The sequence below is a fragment of the Garra rufa genome, chromosome 19 (assembly GCF_049309525.1).
Source record: "Garra rufa chromosome 19, GarRuf1.0, whole genome shotgun sequence".
Taxonomy (NCBI): domain Eukaryota; kingdom Metazoa; phylum Chordata; class Actinopteri; order Cypriniformes; family Cyprinidae; genus Garra; species Garra rufa.
In genome coordinates, this window is record NC_133379.1 from 42,022,206 (window position 1) to 42,035,076 (window position 12,871).

Genomic DNA, 12,871 nt, shown 5'->3' on the forward strand with positions numbered 1-12,871 from the left:
TAAAATTGTTTACCTTTCTCTGTTCATGTTTCAGGCATCCAATCCTTTAATAAAGACCTTGGGCACTTTTCCGGTTCAAAGCAAGCGAAACACAACCAGTCGGCAAAACCTTCGAACAAAGCGTCAACTCCGTTTTTCCAGTGCAAGTTCTGTGTGCGGTACTTCAGATCCAGCTCTCTTCTCAGTGAACACACCAGGAAGGTCCATGGAGAAGCAAGCGATGAGAGATCCCTCAAAACTTCCAAGCAGGCCAGCTGCAGCGCTATGACTTACGATGGTGTAGGAACCGTCTTTTCCTGCCAGTATTGCACTTATAAATCCCCACACAGAGCACGAATTCTGAAACACCAGAAAATGCATCACAAAGAAGGTCTACCGGGCCACTCGGCTACTCCTGCCGAAGCAGAGGTTTTGGATTTGGATTCTGAGGCCTCCTCCATCGAAGAACAATGTGAAGAGTCGCCAGAGGACGTAGAACGTAATGTGCTGGAGTCTATGATCAAACCACAGTCAAAAGGAGGCTTTAACTGTGAGTGGTGTGGATTTCAGACTACGCAGAGGCAGCAGTTAGCCGATCACTTGATGAAGAAGCACCGTAACATGGTGAAGATCATGGTGTCCTTGCAACAGCCCAAAATCCAGGATGGGAGTGCGGGATCTAGCAAGTCTGATTCTGCTTCATCCAGGAGAAGCACTCCAACATCCAATTTAAACCTGAACGATTTAGCGAGCAATGAAGGTTCCTCCGCAAATGCCTCGTCAATCAAAGGATCTGGCAATGCTTCACTCAAGGCCACTTCAGGGATATCAAGTTTTCAGTACTCACAGCTCACAGCAAAAATACCTAACAGCACAGGATCTTCCATACTGTCAGAGAGATCGACTTTCACCATGTCAGATATGTCTAGGTCTGGCATGGATCTAGATGCCAGCATGCTGAATGATTCCAGAAGCAGTTCAGATGATGAACTCTGTGACTTGGATGATCCCAATTACACAGAGTCAGCTGAGGATTCTGCTAAGCTGCTACTGTCAGAAGAGGATAATGACCTGCTAGAAACTAAAGGAGTTCCATTCAAAAGACACATGAACAGGTTCCAGTGCCCTTTCTGCTCCTTCTTGACCATGCACCGACGTAGTATTTCTCGTCACATAGAGAACATCCACTTATCTGGCAAAGCTACGGTGTATAAATGTGACGAGTGCCCCTTTCTTTGCACCAACCCACTTAAACTTGACGCGCACAAACAATGTCATGGTGGGTCTTCCGAATGGGACACTATGGATTTAAACAGTGAAAGCGTAGATGGTCCGGCTGAACGCTCAGAGCCGGTGAACGGTGGAAACGGCAGCTCTAAAATTAACGGGAAAAAATCTAACGCAGTTGAGGAACAGCAGGGTCCTCATCGGTGCTCACTGTGTAACTTCTCCACTATCACACTGAAAGGTCTACGTGTCCACCAGCAACACAAACACTCATACTGTGATGGAACACAAGTCATGGCTCAACAAGAGAACTCGTCCAATGAGCAGCAAGATTCTGAGTCTGAATCCTACGGCTCCTCGAGCTTCGTTCAGAAAACTCAGACCTCAATCCTTGGATTTTCGACCAAGAAGCATCTTATTGGAAAGACGGCAAGAAAGTCCATCAACGATTTGCCCTTGGATCTCTCTCCTGTCAAAAAACGGACCAGGATTGATGAAATTGCAAACAACCTCCAGAGCAAGATTAGTCAAAGCCAGCAGCATGAAGATGTGATTAACCTTGAAGAGATGGATGAAGACGTAGAGGAGAATGGCAATCACATCGATTTAGAAACAAGCAAAGAGAGAGAAACCTCTGATGCTCGAAGTCAGCACTACACCTTCAACACTCAGCACCTTCACGTTAGAAATTCCGGCAGTCTTCAGACAGAGCGTGGCGTTGGGAAAAGAAAACGCAATCTGCAGTCCAAACTTGGCTCGAGAAACATTCCTGTTCAAGTAACAATTTCTGATGACGAAGACAATTATAGTGCCTCTTTGGAATCTAAAGATGCTCAAGATCAAAGCAGTCAAGACAGCAGAGAGGCATATCAAGACAATGCCGAATATAATGTCGAAGAACCCGGGAACCTGTTCTACTGCAAACATTGCGAGTATCAAAACAAGTCTGCTCGCAGCGTCAGCACACACTACCAGAGGATGCACCCTTATATCAAATTTAGTTTCAGATACATCCTGGACCCAGAGGATCAGAGCGCAGTCTTCCGTTGTCTCGAGTGCTTCATCGAATATAACAACTTTAACGATCTGCACCAGCACTACATGACACACCATCCAGAAGCAAGTAACGTCTTGAACTTTAACCAGCCAGATCTGGTGTACATGTGCCGTTTCTGTTCCTACACGAGTCCAAATGTGCGGAGCTTGATGCCCCATTATCAAAGAATGCACCCTTCAGTGAAGATCAACAATGCCATGATTTTCTCCAGCTACATGGTCGATCAGCCTCATAAGGGTGCTGCTGAGTCCCAAACACTGAGGGAAATCTTGAATTCTGGGCCCAAGAGTTTCAGCTCCACCTCATCCAGATCTTCATCCAGTCCTGCTCTCAAAAGCATCTGCAAAACGCCAGAATCAAGCACTGAGGCTGAAGCTTTTCGAGAAAGTTTGGGTGGTAATGTGGTGGTGTACGACTGTGATATCTGTTCTTTCTCGAGTCCCAACATGCACTCAGTACTGGTCCATTATCAGAAAAAACACCCTGAGCAAAAGGCCTCGTACTTCCGCATACAGAAGACCATGCGGGTCGTATCTGTCGACCGAGCGCAGTTGTCTAGCAATTCAACCTACAGCCTGACTAGCACCCCCAAGTCTTCAAATGCCATCTTGCCTGTGGCACTGGATGAAGATGTTTACTACTGCAAACACTGTGTCTACAACAACCGCTCTGTAGTGGGCGTTCTGGTCCACTATCAAAAGCGACATCCGGAGATTAAGGTGACAGCAAAGTACATAAAGCAGGCACCCCCAACCCCAGGGCTGCTGAAACTCATGGATGAGCTACAAATTGCACCCCCTAAACAGTTTCTAAAGCAATTCAACAACAACGGGATTGAAGGGTCAGGTAATTCCAACACTAAAGGAGCATCCGACAAAGGGGAACCCGAAATGCTGTTCTTCTGCCAGCACTGCGACTACGGGAACCGCACTGTGAAAGGGGTCTTGATTCACTACCAGAAGAAGCACAGGGACGTGAAAGCCAACGCCGACCTCGTCCGTAGACACACCGCTGTGGTTCGGAGTCAGAGAGAACGAGCGCAGATGATCCAAGCGGGAAGTTCCACGTCCACTGCAACTGTAGCTACCGAAGCAGAGAAATCCAGGTCGTTGCGATCTTTGAAGTGCAGGCACTGTGCGTACACTTCTCCTTACGTGTATGCCTTGAAGAAGCATTTGAAGAAGGATCATCCTACTGTGAAGGCCACGGCCATGACGATCTTACACTGGGCTTATCAGGACGGTGTGTTGGAGGCTGGTTATCACTGTGAGTGGTGCATATATTCCCACGCTGAACCGAGCGGGCTGCTCATGCATTACCAAAGACGCCACCCTGAGCACAACGTCGACTACACCTACATGGCCAGCAAACTGTGGGCTGGTCCCGACACTTCCACCAGCAGACAAGCTGGGAACTCCGAAACGAAGCATTACCAATGCAGAGATTGTGCCTTTGAGGCGTGCTCCATCTGGGACATTACTAACCATTACCAAGCGGTACACCCTTGGGCCATCAAAGGTGATGAGTCTGTCCTGCTCGACATTATCAAGGGGAACCAGGCACCAGATAAGCTGCTCCCGCAACTGCCCAAAGGACACGTTTCCATGTCCAGTCCGTTCAACAGCATCCAACACGAAGAGGCTGCAGTTGAAGTCAGCCGCCCAACACACGAGCGACAAGCTAATCTCTCTCTGTCTGCCACGTCGTCCATCTCCAACAACGCTTACCAGTGCACCGTGTGCTTGTCTGAGTACAACAGTCTTCATGGGCTTCTGACCCACTACGGCAAAAAACACCCGGGCATGAAAGTGAAAGCTGCTGACTTCGCTCAGGAAGCAGACATCAACCCTAGCTCCGTTTACAAGTGCAGACACTGTCCGTACGTGAACTCGCGCATCCACGGAGTTCTCACACACTACCAGAAACGACATCCTTCCATCAAAGTCACGGCCGAAGACTTTGCAGACGATGTTGAGCATGTAAACGAGTTGGCTAGTGAGGGCGACGAGCGTTCTAAAACCCAGAGGCAGGGCTACGGTGCTTACCGCTGCAAGATGTGCCCTTACACCCATGGCACTTTAGAGAAACTCAAGATACACTATGAGAAATATCATAACCAGTCTGCTGCAGAAATGTTCAAAGCAACTGCCATGCAGTCACCAACCGGAAGGGACGATTTGGTTGCCGAATGCAGTAGCAGCAGTGTGACCGAAGTCTCTGAGGTCTGCGAATACGACCTCACGGTTCCCGAAGTCGCAAAAAGCGACAAGCATGCAGTGTTTAAATGTCAGCTGTGCAAATACTTCTGCTCCACCCGGAAGGGTATCGCTCGTCACTACCGTATCAAGCATAACAACGTCAGAGCGCAGCCCGAAGGGAAGAACAATGTCTTTAAATGCGCTCTCTGCTCCTACACCAACCCCATCCGCAAAGGCCTCGCAGCACACTACCAGAAGCGGCACGACATCGACGCCTACTACACGCATTGCTTGGCAGCATCCAAGACGGTGGGGGAAAAACCGAACAAGGTTATGGTACCCTTGGCATCAGAAGCAGAGGCTCCAGCGATGAGCGAAGAGCTAAGGCTCGCGGTGGACCGAAGGAAATGTTCGCTCTGCTCCTTCCAGGCTTTCAGCAGGAAGAGTATCGTTTCTCATTACATAAAGCGCCACCCAGGAGTCTTTCCCAAGAAGCAGCCCTCCAGCAAACTGGGCCGTTACTTCACTGTGATCTATTCCAAGGAGACAGAGAAGACTCCATCCGCAGAGGAGGTGGAAATCGTTGAAGTTAAGGATGAGGTGGAACCTGAAGGTGACGCGGACTGGCTACCCTTCAAGTGCACGAAATGCTTCAAGCTTTCGTTCAGCGCAGCAGAGCTGCTGGTGATGCATTACAACGACTGCCACGACAAGGAACTCAAACGGGATTTCGTCACCATTCCGAGCCCTGCAGAAGATGGGACGGAGCTCTACCAGTGCACCCACTGTGAAATCAAGTTCTTGACTCTTCCAGAGCTCAGCGTTCATCTGATGAACCACAATGAGGATTTTCAGAAAAGAGCCATGAGGCTGGAGCGAAGAAAGCAGCTTCAAAGCAAGCAGAAGACGACAGAGCCACCAGAAGCCAAACCAGAGAATAAGGTGAGCTTAAACATGGATATATTAGTTGATTTGATGACTAAAATTTATCACCTTACTTACCGAGCTGATTGATTACATTGATAATTGCAAACATTTTTTGTATTACAAGTTTTCTAAAATGTTAGGTTTACATATGCAAATGAGCCATTATTTAATGAAATATGCGCTAATTTACGCTACATTTTTAGTACACAAATCTAAACACTGGAAAAAGTCAGTTTCAAAATTCTTGTTAAATTTTTTTGACAGAGTCAAAAGTTTTTACAGAGGGAATTTTGGGTCATGCCATAATTCAGAAAAAAAATTGAACAGAAAGGAAACACTATTTTTTTCCAATGTTTGGGAGAATAAAATGTTTTATAAAACCAAGCAAACCATATATGAACAATCCCCTCTGTAAAAACCTTCAGGATATAGACAGGAATAAAAATGTAAAGTGTGGTGTGTGTAAGTGCTACTGAAGTGGAGAGTTATGGCTCAGTGTAGGAGAAAAAACGGCCTTTAAAAATATGGAACATAATTGAAATCTGTTAACACAAATAGATAAAGTGCTACAAAAGAAACGCTTAACTGTGTCTTTTGGGTGTTTTCTTTCCACTAGTCTGAAAAAACACTAGTGTGAAAAACCAAAAAGAAGTTTTAGATGTTTGTGTAACTTTTTCCTTTGGATTTAAACTCAACCACCATATGCCCTGGCAACATAAGATTCAGCTTCACTGATTCTAGTTTCAGGAGATGCATCATCTAATGGTTTTCTTTTGCCATTGTCTCTTCCTATAGGTGGACGGCACAACTGATAAGACTCCCATTGGCTACAGGTGCAACTTCTGCGTGGAGGTCCACCCCACCCTCAGGGCCATCTGCAACCACCTGAGGAAGCATGTGCAGTACGGGGAAGCCAAGGAGGGACATGTGAAGGTACTCATTTACAGTTACTTCTGACCGCTTGATAATTCTCCATCTGTGATCAGATTTATACAGTTGCATTTGTTTACATTTTGAGTTAAATTTGTGCACAATGTATTCTAATAGCAACTGCATGCACAGGCCGTTTGGACCTGTTTTTCCTTCCACTCAAGTGTCTTGTTCTCTTGTTTGGATGGTTAAATCACTACAATTAAGATGCATGTTCAATGAAATGGACAAATAGTGCAAATCCTTGAGTTTTGCAGAAGAAATAGGGAAAATGGATGAGTGAGGTGTTATGGCATTTCCTTAAACTCAAGCGTTTTATTTCCTTGTGTGTGCATTTGTGAAGAAAGCCTTGAATGTGTCAAAAAGTTGGTCTTGTAATTAAATCCAGCGGCCTTACACGTTTTGCATTGAGAGTATTCAAAAATTCTTCTTATTTCTAAAGCTCTTTCATGTGCTTTAGAATGTGGACTAAATACAGTTTCAGAAGCCAACAATGTTGCTACCAATCTTTTGGAACAGTCTTCTAGTCTTTCTGAATCGGGTAGTTGAAAGATGTTAGGTTAACATTTACAATGATGTAAATTAGATCCACATTTAACCTTTGTCTTCAGTAGTTGATTTAAAATGGTTCTGCAGTGTCAGACAAATTAATTTTTAAAAGCACAGAGCTTGTGAAATCTCTGTGCATAATTAAATAATGAATTAGCAAAATGCTGTTTAAAGAGCATAAATGTTTCAATTAGTAATTGCGTAGTTGCAATAGCTGTTATAGAAGAAATGCATGCTGTTTGGTCATAATGAGGAATTCCCCTTTAACGTAGCATGTTAGCTGCATTTAAACGTGGCTGGTCCAGTTTGTTTATCACAGCCGAATCCTGAGACTCACAACGCAACTCTTCCGTCTCTCTGAAGAGAAAGCCAGTTAGGTCGTCTTGACGGTGTGGCGTGGAGAGAGGCGTGTAAGCGCCTTAGTGTTAGTATTCCACTGAGAGTGCCAGTGCTGGCAGGGAGGCCCGGGCCTGAGGATTTGAACAGAAGCCCAGTGAGGATCAGCAGACGGGACGAATCGCACCGGACACTAGGGGGCAGCGCTCACAGGCACAGAACGCATTCTCTGAGAGAGACACATGGGCAGGGATTCCCAAAGTTTTTCATTTGCGGAAGCCCTTTGAGCTGAAACATATTTGTAAAGTCCCCCGAGATGTTATTTCAATAATTTATTTATAATTTAAAACACATTTGCATGCATGTCAGGGTTTTTTTTCCAATTCTAGAGGAAAAATGACAAGGCAGGCATCATTTTTACAACTAAACAAAAAAATTAGTCTTAATATGAATGAAGAACCAATACCGGGTATGCTTGCCATCAGTCCTACAAACAATTTTTTCTAATTTTACAAAAAAAATTGACATTTATACTAAATGTTTACACTTACACTTATTTAATTATTTTTAATTCATTTAAATTCCAGTTTGGCTAGCTACTGCATAGAATACTGGAAAACTAGTGTGCTGCATACTGTGTGCTGTTTATGTTCTTATATTTTTGAATCAGCATGCAGTGTTAAATGTTTAAAATAGTAATTGCTATGTGTCACTGACCTCACAGATGTGTAACTCTTGTGGCTGGTATAGTTTTTGTGTGTGCTTTTTTTAAATCATTATGTGTTAAAAAATACCTTACCAACCTTATCAATACAATGATTCAAGAATGGGCTGTTAAAATCATAATTGGAATCACTTTTTAAAGGTCAAATCTGTAGCTCTAGTATCATAGCGTTGAGTTTTGCACAGGCAAACTCAGTAGATGTTCAGATGTATGTCTCTCTCTGGTTGTGTTTGTGTCTCTGATCGGCTGACGGTGCAGGAGAGTCTTATTCACGTCCGTCTGAAGTGCAGGGTCAGTTCTCTCTCTCTCTCTCTCTCTGAATGCTGAATTTCCTGTGGCTGTAAAGCAGCAGATGTCTCAGAAACACACAGGAACCTCGCGTCCGTTTCTAAATTAAGAAAAAGGGATGTCCCGATAGAGCTCGCCGCCTCAGAGAGCTTTAATGGCCGTAATCAAACACGGATCATCTGTGCTTCAGTCCAGAGCTGCAGATCACCTCCAAACCCAGAGAGGAATATCATACCAGTGTCATTTATTATGATTATTAAAGGTCAAAAACCTTAAATATGTCAAGAACATGACCAGGTTTATTTCAGCATGAACTGAAGAATATAATTTAACTATATATACCTGTAAATGTGTCAAGAAAGTCAAGAAAAAAGTGAAATAATAACTTACACTGTTATTCATAAAGGACGTATAAAATTGTTTAAAAGTGACAGTAAAGACATTTATAATGTTACAAATGGTATAATGTTAAAATGTATCAGTTTTCTCAAAAATATTAAGCAGCAAAAAGAGTTTTCAACACTGATGATGATAATAATAATATTAATAAATTAATAATCGAGTACCTGTAATAACTGAGCAGCAAATCAGTACATTAGAATGATTTCTGAAGGATCATGACACTGAAGACTGGAGTTATGATGCTGAAAATTCAGATTTGATCACAGGAATAAATTAGATTTTAAAAGATATTCACATAGAAAACAGATTTTTAAAATTGTAATGATTTTCCTAAATTTGACTATTTTTACTGAATTTTTCTTTAAATAAATGCAGCCTTGGCGAGCAGAAGATTTTAAACATTTTAAAATCGTAGTTATTCCAAAATTTTGAAACTTTAGAACGTTCGTATGTACAGTATATGTGTGTATTACAGTAATGAGAATTAATGGGAAAATGTGTTTAATTGTCATTAAAATAATGTCACATTAACTTAGTTTTTTCCTGTATCAGTAATATCAGTCATTTCCTCTGACAGCAGGAAGCAGCTGAGATGCCTGTTGCCGTTCCCATTGACGGAATCACCAACGGCAACGTGGAGGATGTGGTTGCCATGGACGCTGACCCATTGGTGACTGGCGCATCACCGGCTGACGTTGCCATGGAGACGGTGGAGCCAGTGCCCGTGGAAACGGAGCCGATGGTTGGTGCGCTGGAGCCGGAGAAGGAGCGTGTGGTTCCCGGACACCCGTGCAGCATGTGCAACCGCATGTTCATGTCCATGCAGGGCCTGCGCTCTCATGAGAGGAGCCACTCGGCTGTAGCGCTCGTCAACAGAAGTGACAAATACAGCTGCCAGTACTGTCAGTTCGCCTCGCCGTTCAGACACAAGTGAGTGAGACTTTACATCGGTTAGTGAACGCAAGTTCCTGGAGAAAGTAAAGTGCAATAAAAAAACAGGCTAATGATATATGAACAAAACTCTCAGTAGAAATCTGTACAATGTAGATAAAAATAAAACTGTAAGTTTTGGTCTATGTAAGTCCTGCTAAAGTGGAGAAAGAAACTTAGGGCCTTTAAAAATATGCATTTTTACCATATTTTCAGGAATAAAATCTTCTATAAATCAGTGTGAATGATATATGAACAAACCCCTCAGTTGAAATTTTCTAAATATAGATAAAAATGAAACTGTAAATTTTAGTGTATGTAAGTGCTGCTGAAGTGGAGATACAAACTCATTTTGAGAAAACGGCATAAAATCTACAGACGTAGATAAAGTGCAATAAAAAAATCAATTGAATGATATATGAACAGAACCTTCAGTAAAAACTTTCAGAATATAGACAGGAATAAAACTGTTAGTTTTGGTGTATGTAAGTGTTACTAAAGTGGAGAAACAAATTCACAGCCTTTAAAAATATGCTTTTATGCCATGTTTTTAGGAATAAAACGTTGTAAAAATCAGTGTAAATGATATATGAACAAACCCCTCAGTAGAAATTATCAGAATATAGATAGGAATAAAACTGTAAAATTTAGTCAATGTAAGTGCTGCTGAAGTGGAGAAACACTCATTTTGAGAAAACGGCATAAAATCTACAGGCTTAGATAAAGTGCAATAAAAAAATCTAGCGAATGAAGTGTGAACAAAACCCTTAGTAAAAACCTTCAGAATATAGACAGGAATAAAACTGTAAGTTTTGCTGTATGTAAGTGTTGCTAAAGTGGAGAAAAAAGCTAATGGGCTTTAAAAAATATGCATTTACGCCATGGTTTTTAGGAATAAAATGTTGTAAAAATCAGTGTGAGTGATATATGAACAAACCCCTCAGTAAAAACCTTCAGAATATAGACAGGAATAAAGCTGTAAGTTTTGGTGTATGTAAGTGTTGCTAAAGTGGAGAAACAAATTCACAACCTTTAAAAATATGCATTTTCGCTATATTTTTAGGAATAAAATGTTGTAAAAATCAATGTAAATGATATATGAACAAACCCCTCAGTAAAAACCTTCAGAATATAGTCAGGAACAAAACTGTAAGTTTTGGTGTATGTAAGTGTTACTAAAGTGGAGAAAAAACTTTCTGTTGGAATTGAAATATATTGACGCAAATAGATAAAGAGCAATAAAATAACCGCTTAAATTTTTGCTACTTTAAACTTCTACTACTTAAAACGCATTATGAGAAGCTAAAAAGCCCAAAATTTCTAAATTAACCAATGCATAAAAAATGCTTTTGCTCATAGTGTCTCTCCTTAAAATAATACTAAAATAATAAACATACTTTGTGGATTCTTTGTCTCTTACATCAAACAAAGGAGATAAAGAGAGAAAATCCTGAGGGAGAACGTATGTAAGATGTAGATTGTGCACGCGCTGAGGTGTCACGTCTCCTCATTTACTTCCTGTGAGAACGGCAGGTATTTTGACAGAGCGGTTAGTCTCGTCTGAAGCGCAGGACCTTTGTTTGGTTCCCTGGAGTAAATCCGCCTTCACTGGATGTTCCGTGACCCAGAAAGCTGCCGCATTCATGTGCCACACGGGAACCGCGGATAAAAAACACTGATTCCCAAGATCCCTGTCGGAGACGGCTGTTTTGTCAGAGTCTCAGTGCTAAAGCGGGGATCTTCTGCCGAGAGGTGTTCCTTTCACAGATCTTTAGGGTTATCATTAGACGCGTCTCCGCCGATTCGCATTTTCCGCCTGTCCTTGTGGAATCAGTCAGACGTCCTGAATCTTCCCAGCGCTTTTGTTGATGCTGACGGCAAACACCAGCGTCCGCAGACAGCACACCTGTGACACCTGCTGAGTGTTAGTGCCTGCTTTACATATTGATTCTATTTGTCATTTTCATGATAATAGAGGGCAGGAAGTGATAGAGATTAGAAAATCAAACCCATATCACCCACTGAGCAGAAAAAAAATACCAGTTTTAACTTGTTGGGGAAGGTTACTTTTAAAAGTAATGCAGCACAATATTGAGTTACTCCCTAAAAAAGTAACTAATTACGTTACTTAGATACTTTTTATGGAAAGTAATGCGTTACGTTACTTTTGCGTTACTTTTTAAATCTGGGCAGGGCTTGCTTGTTTGTTTTTAATATAAAAAAGTTCTATTTTTGGCAAATGTAAAAGCTTTTTTTACTTTTTTTTTCAAAGACATCAGTTAATAAAATGGGATTAAATACATAAAAGATATTTGTATTATTTAACATATTTAATTGCAGGTTTCACTGTTTTTATTCATTTTGAAGAACACTGTATCTGTTTTTTTAGTGAGTGAGATGAATTAATGCATGTTCACATTTATTCTAGAACTAAAGTAACATCTTACAATTTCTCTCAACATGAGGACAGAAGAGCTTTTAATCAATAAATGGGGGAAAAGTAACTGACGTTACTTATTTGAAAATTAAAAGTAACTCCGATGGTTTAAAAAGTAATGCATTACTTTACTAGTTACTTGGAAAAAGTCATATTATGTAACTTGCGTTACACACACACACACACACACACACACACACACACACACACACACACACATATATATATATATATATATATATATATATATATATATGTGTGTGTGTGTGTGTGTGTGTGTGTGTGTGTGACCCTGGACCACAAAACCAGTCAAAAGATTAAATTTTACAAAACTGAGATATATACATCATATGTAAGCTCAATAAATAAGCTTTCTATTGATGTATAGTTTGTTAGGATAAGACAATATTTGAAAATCTGTAATCTGAGGGTGCAAAAAAATCAAAATACTGAGAAAATCACCTTTAAAGTTGTCCAAATTAAGTTCTTAACATTTTGATAGGTTTACAGTAGGAATTTTACAAAAAATCTTAATGTAACATGATCTTTACTTAATCTCCTAATGATTTTTGACATAAAAGAAAAAGCAATAATTTTGACCCATACAATGTATTTTTGGCTATTGCTACAAATATACCCCAGCGACTTAAGACTGGTTTTGTGGTCCAGGGTCACACACACACACACACACACACACACACACACACACACACACACACATATATATATATATATATATATATATATATATTAGTGGTGGGCCGTTATCGGCGTTAACGTGCTGCGTTAACGTGAGACTCTTATCGCGCGATAAAAAAAATATCGCCGTTAATCTATTCTCAAATTTGGATTGGGAGCTGGGTCTAAACTACGCAAGCTATGATGAC

At 41.4% G+C, this 12,871-nt stretch overlaps 1 protein-coding gene across 1 annotated transcript in view; it reads left to right on the top strand.

Moving 5' to 3' along the window:
* znf462 (zinc finger protein 462) overlaps positions 1 to 12,871 on the top strand; it is a 32,466-nt gene that overhangs the window by 298 nt on the left and 19,297 nt on the right. The window contains exons 2-4 of the mRNA XM_073824326.1: positions 35 to 5,403; positions 6,184 to 6,321; positions 9,195 to 9,547. Coding sequence (XP_073680427.1) covers positions 35 to 5,403; positions 6,184 to 6,321; positions 9,195 to 9,547 — 5,860 coding nt within the window. The remainder of the gene's footprint in view (positions 1 to 34; positions 5,404 to 6,183; positions 6,322 to 9,194; positions 9,548 to 12,871) is intronic.